Source organism: Pinus tabuliformis, chromosome 2_2 (assembly GCF_031772625.1).
Source record: "Pinus tabuliformis cultivar Carrire ecotype Pingquan chromosome 2_2, CPIR1, whole genome shotgun sequence".
NCBI classification, from domain to species: domain Eukaryota; kingdom Viridiplantae; phylum Streptophyta; class Pinopsida; order Pinales; family Pinaceae; genus Pinus; species Pinus tabuliformis.
Genome location: NC_142300.1, coordinates 540,449,075 through 540,467,409, shown reverse-complemented (window position 1 = coordinate 540,467,409; position 18,335 = coordinate 540,449,075). Strand labels below are relative to the sequence as shown.

General features: G+C 37.7%; 1 protein-coding gene across 1 annotated transcript; it reads left to right on the top strand.

The window, feature by feature from the left end:
- The first annotated feature begins 5,534 nt into the window (after positions 1–5,534).
- On the top strand, positions 5,535–17,999 carry LOC149193745 (uncharacterized). The gene is made up of 5 exons (XM_089407424.1): positions 5,535–8,426; positions 8,571–8,644; positions 16,176–16,692; positions 16,891–17,040; positions 17,775–17,999. The coding sequence occupies exons 1-5, from the start codon at positions 5,535–5,537 to the stop codon at positions 17,997–17,999; spliced, it is 3,858 nt and encodes a 1,285-aa protein (XP_089263550.1).
- Positions 18,000–18,335: the final 336 nt, after the last annotated feature.

The window sequence follows — 18,335 nt, the reverse complement described above, 5'->3', positions numbered from 1 at the left end:
TTGTGTTCTTTTCATTAAACAACTACCAAACCATAAAGAACAATGAGACAAAAGGACACAAGATATAGGCAATCAACCAGGGCCAAAACCTCTCCACTTGAGAGGAAAAATCACAATAATTATTCTATTCTTATAGAATCTTCAATTGACAAATTCCAAGAGCTATGACCCTTGACCAAGACCCTCCAAGACCAAGTCCCTTGACGAGCTTTCCTTCTAGCAGTTCCTTAGCAACTACTGCAATTTTGACCTCCATCAAATTCTTCTACAACTTTGACCAATAGATTCTACGACAACTTCGACCTCTCCAGCAGATTCACAAATTCGACCTTTCATAGCTTCGACCTAGCTGCAACTCCATAGCTTCAATGCAGCTTCACAACTTCGATGCAACTTCACAACTTCGATGCAACTTCATAACTTCGATGCAACTTCACAACTTCGATGCAACTTTAAAACTTCGATGCAGCTTCTGATGCAACTTCAGAATTTTGTCTTTCCCAATAACTGTAGAAACCCCAACAAAAGAGAGAGAGAGGCCCAAAACTTTGATCTTTCTCTTCTTGTTCTTCTTCGTCTTTTTCTAGCTTCTACCTTGAGGAGATTGAACTTGCTTAAGAGTATATCCAAATGAGGTTGAGTTCCTTCTTATATATAGCCTATTGAGGGGTACAAATTGCTATCTTTAGGTCGAATTTCCCCTTCATGTAGGCCAATTTGATCTTTGCTCCATGACGAGGTCTTGGGAGGGCGTTTTGACTCAAATAAATTTAACATGTACAAAAAAGGTCTTTCATACATGACAATGACTTAATTGACTTGCAGACTCAATGGAAAACCCTAGATGCACTCAATGAGTGTTTGACCTAAAAATAAATTTTCCTTGAGCATAAAACCCATGATTCAAGAAAAACAATAATAAATTTATTTTTTTCTTTTCATTAAATACATAAAATCATGATTACATATGTCATTATAAAGACACAACCTAGTTACATATTTCAACGTCAAAAACAAACAACTTTCAAAATTTCTATTAACTTGTACTAAAAATACATAGATAAAAAATTATTATAAAATTCTTAAAAACTCTTAGACTCTAATCCAAATTATAAAACTATTAACTAAAATATAAGATTAAGACTTAAAACTTATTAAATCATCTTATTATTGTGTTTGTAATTAATGTATACAAAGCATAACACAAAGTTTTATAACCTGATTTATTTAATGGAAAAAATAAAACCTAATAATAATTATATTGTTCTAACTTTTACCAGCACCAAAACTTCTTAAATTTTGGTTCTTTTAAACATGTAACTGTAAGGATTCTTAAATAAAACTACAATGGGTGCAAACATAACTACAAGAAGATACGTTGAGAATTAAACTTGCACTATTATCAACTAGCAAATAAATGACAAAGGAATTTAATTTAGTATTTTAACATAAAAGTCTCATTTATCTATTAAAAGAACAAAACTATATATATAAAGTTATTAGAATGATCAAAGTCAAGTCCATAACAATTTAGTAAATTAACATAAACATAAGTTTAGAAAAATATAAGGCATTATAATTGAACATAAGTATAATATTAAGGGATGGTTGGTACCAATTTAAAATATGGAAAAAGATCATGATCATTGAGAATTGACTCTTACTTAATAACAAGAGATTTATAATATCATGTATGTTTTCATAGTCAGTAACATATTGTTGTTGAGAATTTTTGGAATCTTGTGTATATTGTTTGAAGAGCCCAATTTTTTGGGTGAACACTTCACCCATTTTTGGGGCAGGAAGAATACTGATGATAGGAAGAGTATTTGACCAGAATATATAGAGAATGGGGAGAAGGGGAAGGAAGCATATTGATGATAGGAAGAGTGCTTGACCAAAATATATAGAGAATAGGAGGAAGAAATGATGATAGAAAGAGTGCTTGACCAAAATGGGGGGAAGAATTAGCCGTTAGAGATGGCAAGATTAAAAGAACTTTACATAAATGATAATTTTGATTAAAATCATAGAGAAAGAAATTATTAATTTAAAATTGAAATTAAATTAAATTTTATTATAATTCAAAGATTTATTAGTTAAATTAAAATAATTGAAAATAGAAATATAAATAAATAAAAAAACTTAAAAATTATTTTTAATTGGTCAAAAAAAACAAATATTAAAATTAAAAATATCATTATTTTTTAATTATATCATAGTAATTATAAGATTTAAGGTCATTTTTTTTACAATTTAATATAAAGGATATTAAAAAGAGTCTTGGAAAGGAAAACGTGGCTCTGAGGCGGCGACCATGGCGGTCCAGAAACCCTAGCCTGGGACCAGCAATCTCTGTGACCTGACGCGCTTGCAGACCCGGGATTCAACACTTGGGGCCCTCCTGGGAACAGATGATGGGGCCACTGCCCTTGGGCAGGGCCAACTGTCAGGTTTAGCGCTCGGGGCTCGCGGCGACGGTCGCGGTGTGAACTCCTGTCACCTGGGGCTCCCCTCCATTAGTCTTTGTTTTATCTTGGGTGGTCGCCATCCTACAGTTAACTGCCTACCCGTAACGCTCACCATCACCCGCCTTCAGCTTCCTTCGCAACCGCCGGGTTCGAACACGGGCCCTCTCATGCATCATCCGACTGACACGATGAATGAAGAGGAACTGTTAGACTATGGGGAGGACCCCATGCCTAACCAAGAAATATGGGCTCATGCCTCCAGTCCGCTGATGCTGCCGCGTAGTGTTGCTTTGGGAGGAACGGCTGGCACCTCCACTCGTCCTGAGCATCTGTCGACCACCGGGAAAGACAAGGACCCGATACTTACGCCCTTGGACGGCGGCCTCGAATGCCCACCTCTCTCGCCGGCGACGCTCCAACTGTTGGGAACAAATTTGCTGGCATCGCCTTCCCTGGATGCCCCCCTCCATCAGCCTTTTCATTCTCCCATTCCCTCCCCCCTGATTCCCCCTCCCCCTGATAGCTCCCATTCCCTTTCGGTATCGTTTATGCCGCTGAACAAGCGATTGCCTCCGACTCCTGGGCCAAATCCGCTGGGTATTGGCACCTCGGCTCCCCGATCCCCAATCCGCTCTGGTTGTTTTACCACGCCACCCCAGCTCAGTCTATTCACTCCGCACAGCAAAGCACCTCGGACCCATGCCGTAAGTTACTTCGGGAGACTTTAGCTGGCAAACGCTCGGAGAAGTTTGCCAAAGGGAGGTGCCTCAAAGCCAACAATTCAGGATTCAAGATAAACCTGGGACCGGAAGCTCCACTTCCGGATATTATGGATGCTGCGAGAAAGGTACTGGTTGGAAGAGTTCGTGGCAGGAACTACTCGGCGGAGCGGCTGAAAATGTGGGTGGAAGAGATATGGGGTCCGTTGCTCAAAGAACTTCTGGAGGTGATGGTCCTATCAAAAGGCTGGTTCGCACTTCATTTCTGTCACCAGCAATTTGCGGAATGGATATTGGGTAAATACTGGCATATCGAGCTTATGCCTGTGCTACTGAAAAGATGGGACCCTCTATTTGATCCTGATCGGGAACATCTGGGTGCTGGACCTGTATGGGTTCGTTTACCAGGGCTGCCATGGCAATTTTGGAGCCCCTATGTTTTCAAAAGAATTGGTGACACTCTGGGTACTTATCTGGAACACGACTGCTCATATGAAAATACTGGTAAGCGCTCCATGGCACGTATATTGGTTCATATGGATACAAGGCCGGGTCTGGAGGAGGTCATAGAAATTTACCATAATCATGTCACCAGAAAACAGATCCTGGATTATGAAGGGGTTCCCTTCCGATGCCATAGATGCCATAAGACTGGTCATCTCTACAAGGACTGCCCCTTGATCTCTGGCGGGGGTAAGGAGAGCTCTCATGGGCCAAGGGGCCATCCTCCGGCAAAACCAAGGGCAGCTGCCAACTCAAAGGAGGATGAACCGGTACAAGGGGACCGGCATACTAAGGGACCAGGGGACGGTGGGAAAAAGAGATCTTCCAGGAAGTTTGCGGTGCCTTCTACTGAACCCCCACGCACCAGGTCCAAGACAGCAGAAGCAGCAGCGAAGACGATGGAGCCGGCATCATCTCATTCAGGTGCAATTTCCTCTCCTCTTTATCATCCTTCCTGTTTGAATGATTTGCATTCCAATTTGCACTCTGTCCACAGAACCACCCTCTCTGAAAGTGTCTCTTTACCCTCTATCCATTGCCCCATTGAACCCCCATTACGCACATTCTCCACTACTCCCCCTTCCTTTATCCCGGAGAGCGTCGAGCCGGCATCCCCGACCTCCTGTTTGGCCCCCGGAGGGCATCACTACCTCTTACGCTCCAGAACCATTCCTAAAATTATGGGACTGGGCACCTCCCCAGGACGGCATCGCAAACATAAGAGAGGCAGGCCTACCAAAATCTCATCTGCGAAACTATCTGCGGTGGCAGATGTGGCATCGGGTCGACAGCAAACTATAGAGCGGGCGCTTAGAGCAAATGAGCCCAGGAACAGAGTGTCCCCATGATTTGTCTCTCTTTTAACTGTCGGGGTCTTGCCATCCCCAAAAAACGTCTGGCTCTCAAGAGGCTCATCCTTGAATCAAAATGTGATATATTATTTCTCCAAGAAACCCTCTGTCCCTCCGATTTCGCGACCCGATGTCTCCTCTCCTATCTCCCAGGATGGCAACTACACGGGGTTGACGCCTGTGGTCGATCTGGTGGGATGCTCATCGGCATTAACTCTAAATTGCATAGACCTCTATCGGCTTGGGGAGGTAGGGGGTTCCTCGGCATGGACATCATCCTGGGAGAATTAGGCCTTCCCATCAGAATCCTCAACATATATGGACCCAATCAGAACAGGATTGAATATTGGCAAAAGTTCCTCTCAGCTGGACATATTACTCAGAATACTATTATTGGGGGTGATTATAACTTCTCCTTGGGTGCCGGGGAGTCCTGGGGGCCAACTGCTCAAGGAGATCCCATTGCGGTCCAAATGACCTCACTACTGGAAGGTCATCAGTTGGTGGACATACCTATGAACAAAATACTTCCCACTTGGCACAATCAACGGACTGGGGAGGCAGCACTTGGTAGGAGGCTGGATAGATACATGATGCACGAGGCATTAATACAGAATCTTCCACTATACAGACAGTGGGTTAGCAATGGGGGATTATCTGATCATCACCCCATCCTGCTTCAAATCAGTGGCAACATTCAGAAACCGCGTCCCCCCTACAAATTTTTTGCCGGACATCTACAGGACCCTGCTTACATCAAGATGGCCACGGACTTCTGGACCTCACAGCCACAGTTGAGGGAAGGGAGGAAAGCCTCGGACTTTTGTGACAGGCTTAAGAAGCTCAACAGGATGACCGAACTCTGGGCCAAACAGAAGAGGATTAGGGAGGATCAGCACCTGAAGGACCTGGAAGACAGAATTGGCCTATTAACTGATGAAAGGGGAACTGGCTACCAGACGGATGGAACTAAAGCAGACCTCAGTCATATGTTGGAGGAAAAATCGAAAATTCTTAAGGAACGAGAAGAACTCTGGCGCCTAAAGAGCCGAGCTATATGGCTCTCAGCAGGGGACAACAATACCAAATTCTTTCACAACATAGCCAATGGCAGAAAGGCTGCCAACACCATCTGGCAACTTCCAATGGAGCCTGATGGCTGGGCAACCACCCATCACCAATTGGCCAGGCTGGGGATTGCTCACTTCAATGGACTCTATTCGGCACCAAATACTGTTAACCTTCCAGAGATCATCAGGATCGCGGGCAATTTTCCAAGATTTGTATCACAGGAGGAGGCAGAGGAACTTTATCTTCCGGTCAGTGAACAAGAGCTTGAAAGTACTCTTAAGTGGTTTAAAAAGGACAAGAGCCCAGGACCTGACGGATGGCCAGTGGAATTCTACCTGGCATTCTATGAACTGATGAAGGTCGATCTACTTGCAGTAGTGGAGGAAAGCAGAATCTCGGGACATATCCACCCACCCTTGAACCAGACCTTCATAGCCTTGATCCCAAAGTCTGACGAGCCTTCCTCCTTCAATGACTTCCGGCCTATTTCCCTCTGCAACTGTCTTTACAAGATTATAGCCAAAATCATTGCTAATCGCATTAAGCCAATTCTATCCTCTCATATATCCGCTGAGCAATTTGCCTTCCTAAAGAATCGACATATTTATGAGGCCATTGGTACCGCTCAAGAAGCCCTGCACTCCATTAAGCACAAGAACCTGAAAGGCATCACTCTGAAAATTGACCTTGCCAAGGCCTTTGACAAAGTTAACTGGTTATATTTGAAGATGATACTTACTCACTTAGGGTTCCCTCAGAATCTCATTAAATGGATCATGGGCTGTGTTACTTCGGTTTCTTTTGCTATTCTTATCAATGGAGCAGCCTCAGCCCGCTTCCATATTTCCAGGGGGATCAGACAAGGATGCCCGCTATCACCATTACTTTTTCTCATAGTAATGGAAGGGTTAAGCAGGCTCATAGTGGCAGCAAGAAGATCTGGTGATATTAGCGGAATAAAAATCACAGAGCAGTTTACTCTCACCCACCTCTTGTTTGTGGATGACATCTTAATTTTCCTGAATGGCAGCATCAGAGACAGCACTGCCCTCAATGATATACTACTTCTTTTTTGTAAAGCTACGGGAATGGAAATAAATGTACAGAAATCTACCAGTTCCTTGATGAACTGCTCTCAGCAGGAAAGACTTCTGGCTGGCCAATTCTTCCCATACCAGGAAAACCAGATTATTGATGGCCTTAAGTATCTGGGATTCAGATTGAAGCCGGATGGTTATAAAAATTCTCACTGGTTATGGCTCATCAATAAAATTGAACGAAGGATTATGGGTTGGCAGCACCGTTTACTTTCAAAAGCAGGCAGACTTCTTCTGATCAAGACTGTTCTTGAAGCCACCCCTGTTTATTGGATGTCTCTGACCTGGATCCCTAAAGGAATTACGAACAGGATTAGACAAATTTGTTCCCGCTTTCTTTGGAATGGAAACAAAAAAGGAAGGATATTTGCCTGGACCAAATGGACCACTATTGCACTGCCAAAGCAATGGGGGGGCTGGGGATTGAAATCCCTACCGGAGTTTTCACTCGCACTTACAGCCAAACAGGGTTGGGCCCTTACCAAGATGGACAGTCTCTGGGCCAAAGTCATCCATCATAAGTATATTTGGCCTTCTTGCTTCACGGAATGGCTCCGCAGACCTTCCTGGAATCAACAAGGCATATCAGTGGTCTGGCGCGCCACCCTCAGAGCGATGCCCCTCATTCGTGATAATCTTATTTGGAGGGTGGGAGATGGCGCTCAGGTACGAATTGGCCTTGATCCCTGGCCTGGTTCGGGGAATGCGCATATTCTACCTAGAGACCTGATACTTCACCTCAACAATAGAGGATTCAAATTCTTGGCACATATTGGCGACCGTGAACGCTCTACTATATTTTCCCAAGCTTGGATTAACAACAGGCATGGGTTAATCCCGGAGGAATGGACGGAACAATGGAATGGCTACATCCGTGCTCTCATTGAATCTCACATTAAACTACGAGAGGAGGTCGATCAACTTATCTGGGCCCCCGCGAAGTCAGGGACATACTCACCTAAGCTCGGATATATCAGATTAATGGAAGACAGGAAACCTGCAAATTTGCTCGACTGGTGGAGAGGTATATGGTTGCTACAGGCGCAGCCCAGGAATAAACTGCTCCTTTGGAATATTCTGTCAAACAAACTTCCTACTGGTGATTCACTCAAAAAGCGATCCATTGCAGGACCCTCATGGTGCACATTATGTCAGTCAAATGAGGAAACATCGAACCATGTTTTCCTACACTGCGAGACTACAAAAGGTATCTGGCATCAGGTCACACAGAGCCTCAACATCAGAATGGTTTGGCTTGGTGAGGATACCATTTCTGCCTGGGCAAACTGGAAGGCTGCATATGCCTCTGAAAAGGCACTAAATCTCCCAGCGGTGATATCTGGCTTCATCTGGCAGAGTAGAAATGGCTGTATCTTTGAGAATCGTAGAGTTGACCACAATTTCATCATAACCTCCATCTGTGCTGCATATAATGAACTGCCTTTTGTAAGCTCGCCCATCCGTAATAGAATCATCCAGCCTGAAGTCATCAACAAGAATATGCCTTGGGCATACTTTGACGGAGCTGCGCCACCACATGGATGCGGTGGAGGGATTGTCTTACATATTACTGAGACACATTATTTTCATTTGAGATTGGGTCTGGGACCGGGATCAAATAACTATGCGGAACTTATCACCCTGAGACACCTGCTTTATTTTGCCCTTTCCAAGAATTGCAGACAAATTCAAATATTTGGGGACTTGAAAAATGTGATTGATTGGATAAACAATAAAACTATCTGTCATGCATATTCATTGGAACATATCTTGGAAGAAATTGTTTTTCTAAAAACACATTTTGACCAGATCACTGTTTCTCACATTTACAGGGAAAGAAATGCGTCTGCTGACCAGCTTTCGAAAGAGGCGGCGGATCGTCCTTTAGGTGACTGGCAGATTGACGAACACTCAGCAGAGGGAGCACACCGGTACTATCATCGCCCCTACATGGACGGCCAAGAGATAGGGGATCCTCCCCTAGTCTAGTTCCCTATCATATTGGGAGCTATTTTTTGTATATCAGTATTTCTATTTGATCGGTTACTAGATGGATGGACATATTGATGTATATATCATATGGACTTGGACACTTGATATTTTTTGTATATTGGGGACTATTTACAGGGAATCATCACCTCATGATATTTCCTAGATACCTTTTTGGATATATATATCCAGGATACTACATTGTAACGTGGCTCTCGCCACCATACAGCATATGCGGAGGCATTTACAACATGTAATTACTATTAACATCTTTTTAATAGAAATTACGAACTCTATTTTCCACCGGAAAAAAAAAAAGATTTAAGGTCATATTATTATTAAAGAGAAACATATATAAAAATATATAAATCAAATTGGTATGAAGTTGGATAAACATATATAAATTATGATTGAAGATAGTCAAAAGGTCAACATTTGAAAAGAAATATATATAAATGAATAAAAGGATTGAAATGAATAGATTACACTAAAGAGATTAAAGATTAGTTTTAATTAGTCAAAAATTCCAAAAAAAACTAGACAAACATTAAGATTAAAAATATTATTATTTTATAAATTATATCAAAGACATTTAATTATAAGATTTAAGGGAAAATTATTATTGAGATAAAAAAATTATAAAAATAAATCATCTTGGAATGATAATATGGAATTACAACTTATAAATGTTAAAAATGTGATTGGAGATAGTCAAGAGTCAAAAAGTCAACATTTGGAAAAAGATATTATTTAAATTATTTAATACCTTAACTTTATTAATTATATCAAAGATAGTTAAATTGTAAAGATAATTTAATAAGCAAATTAAATTAATTAAATATCACAGTGAAAAATAAAACTGACTTGTCATCAAACATGAAAAACTCCCACTAATTACTATTTCTATTAAAAACTATGTTACTTTGAAAATTCCCAAAATTAATCTTAAAAAATTATCAATTTGCATCAAAGGAAAAAGGTTAACTATACCCATATCCTTATCTTTCATGAACCCATAAATCAAAAGGCCCATTGTAAATGTACTCAATGGATAGGTGAAAACCAAAAGGCCCTTCATTTCCACATTGTAAATGTACTCAATAGATAAGGTGGAAATCAAAAGGCCCATCATTTCCACATTGTAAATGTACTCAATGGATAAGTGAAATGTATAGATAATCTTAACTCTGGACTCATGACTCATGACTCATGTTACTTAATAGATAACCCCTTACTCAATAGATAGATAAACTACACTATAATTCCTTATTCATGTTAGAGAAAGGAAAAACACCTTGAAACTTTACTCATTATTTATTATTAAAAATGAATCAACTCCATCTAAATTTTACAATAAGACAAATCAAGCTAACATACAGGTGGGAAAACTAAAAAATTTCTTCATTTTTTTTTTTTTTTTAAATATTATATTCTTTAAAAAAAATTAAAAAAAAAATCTCATATCCTAATATCTAAACAAAATAATATCCAATCACACTACCTTCCAAAACATAAAAGCCACCTTGCAAGACATGAAATCTTGAAAGCCCATGAGTATTGCCCACAACCACACTACCTTCCAAGACATAAACCCCACACATCACTATGTCCAAATCTAGACAAACTTGGTGACTTTTCCTTTTGTTCAATGACACATCACTTATGTTGGTCTTCTTTCATTTCACATTGTAACTTCCAAGCTCCTCCACATGCACAAACAATTTGATAATGAAAAGAGTCCATCATGGCCCTCTTTCTACCAACATGTACTCTATACTTTCCCTTCTAGGGTCCACCGACACCACAATTTTCCAAAAAAAATAAATAAATTTCGGAAATACTATAACCATGGTCCACCAACACCACATTTTTCCAAAAATAAAATTAAATTTCATAAATACTATAATCATGTCACGTACTCACGCCAAACACGTTGCACGACAATACAGCACCACATCTTGGACCAACGCTGATTGGCCAAGTAATGATAAAGAAGAAAAATCTTAAAAAAAAAACAAAAATTTACGGCAGGCATCCATGGCCGTCTCGCCTCCTTGCAAGTCCGTGACCAGCTGTGAAGGAATCAGTCGTACACTACGGGCCATGTTCACTAGATATTAGGCAATTTTTAACATTTTAATAAAATCTGAATGAGATTTTGGAAATTTGGGTTTGAGATTTGGGAGGTATTTTCTTATGGCGTTGAATCTATTTTTAATGTTAAAAAGTATTAGTAATTTTTTTTTGAATTTTTTTTTTTTATTTTACTAAGAAATTTGTTGTCCAGGTGAAATTGTGGCTTTTTTAAATGAGGGGTAAGACTTTCTTTAGAAGCGTTTATATTAACCCTAGTACAATATATACACAATATATACAATATGCCGAAAAATACAATAGTTGCGTTAAACTGACAGCAGCGCAACATGTAGTTGTGGGTCGAACCCAGGTGGGGAGGCAAATAGCGCGCCATCCCAGCGATGCGGGATATCGCCCATGTACAAGCGAAATTGTGGCTTTACCCTGGGATCTTTATGTCATTGCAAATTTAGGGAATATCCTGGAATCTGAAGATTAAGAAGGTCAATTCTTTATCCTCCACTGACTTACCTATTCCTAAATATTCCCATAATCTGCCATCCACATAACGTCAAGACCAGGTATTCCATTATGGGAGAGCATTTTCCTGGATAACAATGGTGGAACACAAGGGATTATCCTCACCTAATTGCTCTTTTTCTGGGGTGGCTATGTGGATTGGTGAAAGCAATTGCCAGTGAATTCAGCCATGATTGTCTCTGGGCTTATCCATAAGTGGAGGTCTATTTATAGGGACATAAATGGACACACCTATTTTGGGCTTATCCATAAGTGGAGGTCCATTTATAGAGACATAAATGGACACACCTATGTAGGGGTTATAAGGCAAGTGTAGAACTACTTTATATTTTTTTGTGAAATTAGATTGTGTTTTTTGTTATTTAAATTACTTTTTCCAATGTATAAATAGATTTAAGTCTTTTGAATTTTTTTTGAAATATTAATATTAGGTAAATTACACAGCTCAAATTTATAATTTCAACATATTCTTATCAAAAAGATATACTCTAGAAAAATCAAAATATAAAACAATTAAACTATGTTTAATCAAACTAAATTTCACATTTTCTTAATATTGATACTTACTATTTACATTTGTAAGAGTAAAATTTTAATACATATTATTAACATAATCAGCTGCAGTGTTATCATTTTGTTTCTTATTTAACTTAAAATTGGTGGGAGTTTATCACAATTTTTCCATATGCTCATTCCATTTTAATATGATGTTTACTCTTTTTCTCTCTTTTTTTAATAGTATATATGTAAAAGGAAAAAAAAGAAAAGAAAAGTATATACACAATATTCTTATATTTTTCTTCAAAATAACTAAAATAATTGTAAAATTTAAATAAGAACTTGAATTTAACAATTTGGTATCTTTAATCAATAATCCTCCTTGGTTCAGGCTATCACATTATAGTTGACAAAAAGCATCTGGAAAACTAATATCATTATAAAAAATGCATTTGCAACAAAGTTTCAAAGAGTTATAAAATATATAATGTCAAAAAATGCCAAATACTAGACAAGGAGGGCCTAATCATTAATCTAGAATCTCCCAACAAAACCCATCCATTATATATCTTTTGAGAATTTGGCACTATAGAAATGATTTCATCTTTAGGGCAAAGAGACCACATTTACATCATTTCTATACAAAGATTATGGCACAATATTTGGAAATAGGACAACAAAAAAACCAAATAAAAAGAAGAGTTGGAAGACACATGAACTAATGTATTTTTTGAAAGGGCCTCTCAAAATTCATGCTGTGGTAGTGATTGTATTTTAAATTTGTCAAGTACACAATATTATGAGATCTCTTGGAATAGTGGGCATGGTTCAAATACAAGAGCTGAGCTTCTAACACTTTGGGGGACTCACTTTTTCGCAAAATATTTGCAGGTTGAAGCTTTAATGGTATTTAGGGACTCAAAAGTTATTCTTGATTGGGCTATGGAACTGTCTTCTCTAAACTCCCCCTTCTCTGGAATAGTAGAAGAATAGGACAATGGAGTTGTTCACTACTTTCAGGAGAATTACTATTCAACACATTTACAGAGAAGGAAATATGGAAGTTGACTCTCTCCAAGAGAAGCATTAGACTACAACAAGGTATTATTTTTTTCTAAGAATTCATATAAGGATCACTAGTGAGGAGTGTGAGTGTTATTGTTTTCAATACATAGATTCTATTGGAACCATGAGAGTTGTTGCTTGCTAATATCTTTTTTGATTATGTAATTCTGGTCAACACTTTCAACATGATCACATAAGTTTTAGTATATTTTGAAGTATAATACATATTTTGAACAATATTTCACTATATTAATATTCTATCTGATGTAAACACTTCTAGTGTTATTTTTCTTTTTTTTCTGAAAAAAATCTCTCAACAAAACTGTTTTCAATATAAATAATTCTAGAAAATATTAAGTTACAAAGTGAATTTGAATCGATCAAATTCTTATAATTCCCATAAAATATATTTGATTATTCTAATCCAAACAAAAATAATATTGAATATTCTAAAATTTAGAAAATTTTCAAAATTTAAATAGATTCTCCTTTAATACCTAAAGCACTGTGTAATGTCTGTGGAGCACATATACCCCTTTTATTTTTTCCAACAGATTCTATATGACTTCATTTAGAATCCAGATTGACCCACTTTGAGAAAAAAACTGGAAGTTAAAAAAAACCCATAACGTACTGTAATGGTGTCCCTGACTTTTGGTTGTGTTGTACTGCATTCTTATCACTCAGATTTGAGCTTTCCTGGAAAATAATGGAATATTAATCAACCAAGCTCTATTAACCATATTTTTAGAGTGTTGATGTGTAGCATGAGTATATCTGTTGTGGTGGGGGACTATTAATCAACCCAGCTTTATTAACAATACTTTTAGAGTGTCACATTGATGTGTAACATGAGGAGATCTGGTGTGGTAAGGGTGTAAAATGGACAAGAATCTGTTAAAATTAATTTTATTTTTTAATTCACATTTTATAATGATTAAAAAATTAAATAAATATAAAATTAAATTTATAATAATAAAAAATTTAAATAAAAATAATTTACAATACTTTTAGAGTGCCATAGTGATGTGTAGCATTAGCAGATCTGGTGTGGTGAGAGTGTAAAATAGACAAGAATTTGTTAAAATTAATTTTATTTTTTAATTCATATAATTAAAAAATTAAATAAAAATAATTTAATAAAATAAATTTAAATATGAAATTTTATAAAAGAAAAGTTTTGAATTTTTTATTATATAAATATAATTTTATTTTATCATTTTTCTTATTTAATATAATATAAAATCAAAATTTTAATTTCAATATTATAAAATATTGAATAAAATATAAAATTTCAAAATAATGTTATTTTACTATAATTTTAAATAAATAATAATTTAAAATTTTTTAATACAATATGAATTATAATTTTAAAGAATGTTTCTTAATAAATATTTTGAAATTATTTTTAATTTTTATATAGTTAAATAATAAATTTAGATTTTTTTTTTTAATAATTGAGATTTTTAAAAATAATAGAGAAAATTTCTATTATCATATTATAAATATTGATAGATTTTTTTGGTAAAAATCATATAAAGAAATTATAAGTCGACCAGTTTCGAACTATCTAGTGTGGTTCATCTTGTCCTGAAGTTGAACCACATTAGATGGTTTGAAACACATAAACTTATAGTTTCTTTATGTGATTTTTACCGAAAGATCTCTGAATATTCAAAATCTCTATTCTTTTTATCATGAAAATGAAAAATTACTAACTTTATAAAAATAAAGAAAAAGATTAAGTTATAAAAACCCAAATTATGTATTAAAAAAAAAACAAAAAACAAAAAACCTTGGGCAACTTTACTATGTGGTGCAAAATCAAATTGAATGAATGTGATGGCCCTTTAATGTGTTGTTTAAACTCCACTCTCCAAAATCTCCACCACAATCTAAGAGTCCCGTGTTTGTTTCCAACCTCCCATGCCTAAAGTTTCTTGCCATCCAAAAATTCTATGTTTGATTCCAACCTTTCCCACTTACATTTTAAAATAATGATAATTGATTTATTATAATCTCACACATAAATTTGCAATAGTTTCAAACTTCAATGTCAATCTTTTGTATTCATTCATAAAATCTGTAATAACAATAGTTAAAGTGATACCTGTGTCTATTTTGGAACAGAGCTTACACAATTTTAATTTAATTATCAATAATTATTAAGTGGATGGTAGAGATTTAATCTCCACTAGTATTCTAGAATATTCATAAATCAAAGGTTGAGATTTATCTCCAAAATAGTTATGTCCTTTTTAACTATTTAATCAAATTGATTGCACAAAGAAGCATTGTATAGCCAATATAAAAGAGATGTTGTCACATAATATTATATTTAAAAATAATAAAACAATACTTACATTAACAATTTTTTTTGTCACATAATATTATATTTAAAAATAATAAAACAATACTTACACTAACAATTTTTTTTGTCACATAATATTATATTTAAAAATAATAAACAATACTTACACTAACAATTTTTGTTAGACAAAAAAATAAAATAAAATAAAATAATTCCATTAAATTTTTTAAGTAAAATTGCATTTTGCATGCACCTAATACTGACTATCATTACTTGGACTAACAAAATCAATGCCAAAACCATTCCAAAAAACATTTTTACATATCATCTCGAGATTTGCAGAGAGTGCTCAATATATAAAAAAAAAAAAGGAGCCCACAAAAAAAAATTATGGTAATCACACAACGACATCTATCTCAATGAAAGTTATGTGATAAAAGTTATGGCTTACAATAACAAATTAAAAAATAGTAATAACAAAAAAAAAATAAAAAATCAACATCTACCATATATCAATTACTTCAATTTCCTCCTTAATGTTACATACACTTTATTCATAGATAAAGTAATTGAAAGTAAAGAAAAAAATCAATTTACTTTTTTAATATTAAAGAAATATGTAATTCCTTCACTACCTAATATAGAGTTGGACAGATGCCATGTAAAAATAATATAATTGATATTACATGATATGTAATTCATTCTATGTTTAATTGACATGTAATAGGTAAAATAAAAATATACTAATAATAAAAAATTTATTTTATTGTTAACCATAAATAAAATATTTCAATCTCTGTATTAAATAACATAGTTTTATATCAAGACCATGTACCTCGATCGCTAAGCTCTGGAGCGCTGCCATGAAACCCTAGCCTGCGCCTCGACGCCTTTGCGTCCTTGCTGCTCTGTGGCCCGTGGCTTTTGGGCCCCCTGCCCTCCTACGTCGTTTTTGCATTCTTTCTTGAGTTCCTGCGGTTCAGAGTGCTCGTCTACTACTGGGAGGGTCTAGTAAGCCGGGCTCGCCCTCATGGAGGTCCCGAGCTCGCCCCAGGCAGCTCCCCCCCCCCTCCGCCTTCATCTGCCGAAGCCTTCTCTCGGCTCTTGGTTGGCTTGCCGCAGAAGAAAAAGAGTGAAGCAGCCAAGTTTGTCAAGAGGCTGGAAGACATTCCTGAAATCTCCCTGCCGCCAGAGACTCCAATTCAAGTCGCCCTCTCCTTGGCTAAGTGGGCTCTCATTGGCCAGTTCACCAGTCTATGGCCTTCTCCTAAGACCACTGAGACCTGGGTTAACAAGAACTGGGCTCCTCTGATCAAGAGCAACGTCACCTCCTACTTCTTAGGACGAGGGTTCTTCCTCTTCGAATTCACCTCAAAGGACGACAAGGACCTGATCTTTCAGAATGGCCCCTATTTCATGGGCCCCCAGGGCCTGTACCTCAACAGATGGACGCCGAATTTCGACCCTACAGTCGATGTTCCCATGGCTGTCCCTATTTGGGTCAGACTCCCTAATCTCCCAGCTCATTGTTGGAACTAGGACTCGTTGAAACACATTGGAAACGCCCTTGGGAAATTCATAGATAGGGAAAACAACAAAGATCAATATGATTGTGCCCGTATCTGCATAGAAGTATACCTAGAGGTGGGTCTCCCAGAAGCCATCAAAATCAAAGTAGGAAACTGGACCCATTTGCAGAAGCTGGATTACGAGCAGTTGCCTTTCAAATGCTGGAAATGTCACGTCTACGGTCACTTTGCCAGAGGATGCCCAACCAATGTGGAACCAAATAAGGGTAAAGATGAAGGTTGGAACCAGGTCAAGCGCGCCAGGAAAATCCAAAAGCAGGTTGGTCCAAACGGAAGAGGTCCTCAGGCCCCTCCTTAGCAACCCCCTCCCAGAATGGATCAAGAAAATAAATTCGCTCCTCTAAGCTCGCAAATAGAGGAAACTCAGGAACCAGACAATCAAAAATCAACCCCACCCTCTAAAGGTACCCCCTCTTCTCCCAAGGGGGAAAGCCTTGCTGAGAGTTCCAAAGGAAACACTGTCGAAGTAGAGGAAGATGAGCATGAATCGGATTGCTCAGAGGAAGAAGGGGAAATAGGAGAATCCCAAGCTTCGATAAGGAGGTCCACAAGAGGCCGCAAATCAGATCAAGAAAAAAGAGAGCAGGAAACTTTCAAGGATAACCTCCAAGGCAACCAGCCAACCCTTGAGAAGCTACTAGCATCAAAAACAAAGATGGCGAGAAACCAACCCCAAGGCTCCAAGGGAGCCAACTAGAAATACAAATGATGAAGATAGTCTCTTGGAACTGTAGAGGTATGGGGAGCAGAATCAAAGAAGAAGCCATCAGAAGTTTAATAAGAACAGAAGCTCCTGACGTACTTCTCGTCTAGGAGACCAAACTAGAAGACTTTGTTTTCCTTCAGGCAAGTAAGAAACTCTGGAACAAATGTGAGGCGAAATCAATCTCAGCCCGAGGGGCTTCCGGTGGGTTGGGCACTCTTTGGAACGCTAGCAAATTCTCAGTCGTTTATGAGACCCTCAATACTCACTGGTTGTTCGTAAAATTGCAGCACTTAGATTCAAAAGAGATTATCAGTCTCTTCAAAGTGTACATCCCTGTGAACGCTGTGGAAAAAAAGGCCTGCTGGGACTCCATAAGAACCCATGCAGATCTCGTTAATCTTGAGAATACCATCATAGCAGGAGATCTTAATCTCACTCTCTTATTAGCAGACAACAGAGGAGGCAGCATTGTTCGAGATCCGGCAAGGGAATGGGCAAAGGACCTTATGTAGGACTGGGACCTGCTGGACATCAAGCCAATCTCTGGTAAGTACACTTGGACTAATAAAAGAATTGGTCCTAGCCACATTGCTGCTAGATTGGATAGATTCTTACTTCAAAGCTCTTTTCTTCTGCTTGGATTAGAGGCTAGAGTTCATATTCTCCCATGCAGCACTTCTAATCATAAACCCATCAAGCTGGAACTAGTGTTCAACTTGACCTAGGTCCAATTCCCTTCAGATTTAACCCGCTCTGGGCTCAGGAATCGAACTTCATGCAATTAGTTAAGGGCATCTGGATGCAGCCAGACAAAGACTCCCCCTCTTTTTTCTGGGAGGAGAAGCTCA

Excerpts from the sequence above, each read along its gene's own strand:
- LOC149193745 (XM_089407424.1), top strand. The coding sequence starts at position 5,535 with ATGTTGGAGGAAAAATCGAAAATTCTTAAGGAACGAGAAGAACTCTGG. Across the intron at positions 8,427-8,570 it reads TATTTGGGGACTTGAAAAAT|CTTTCGAAAGAGGCGGCGGA; the intron begins GTGATTGATTGG and ends TCTGCTGACCAG. Across the intron at positions 16,693-16,890 it reads CCATGGCTGTCCCTATTTGG|AAGCTGGATTACGAGCAGTT; the intron begins GTCAGACTCCCT and ends ACCCATTTGCAG.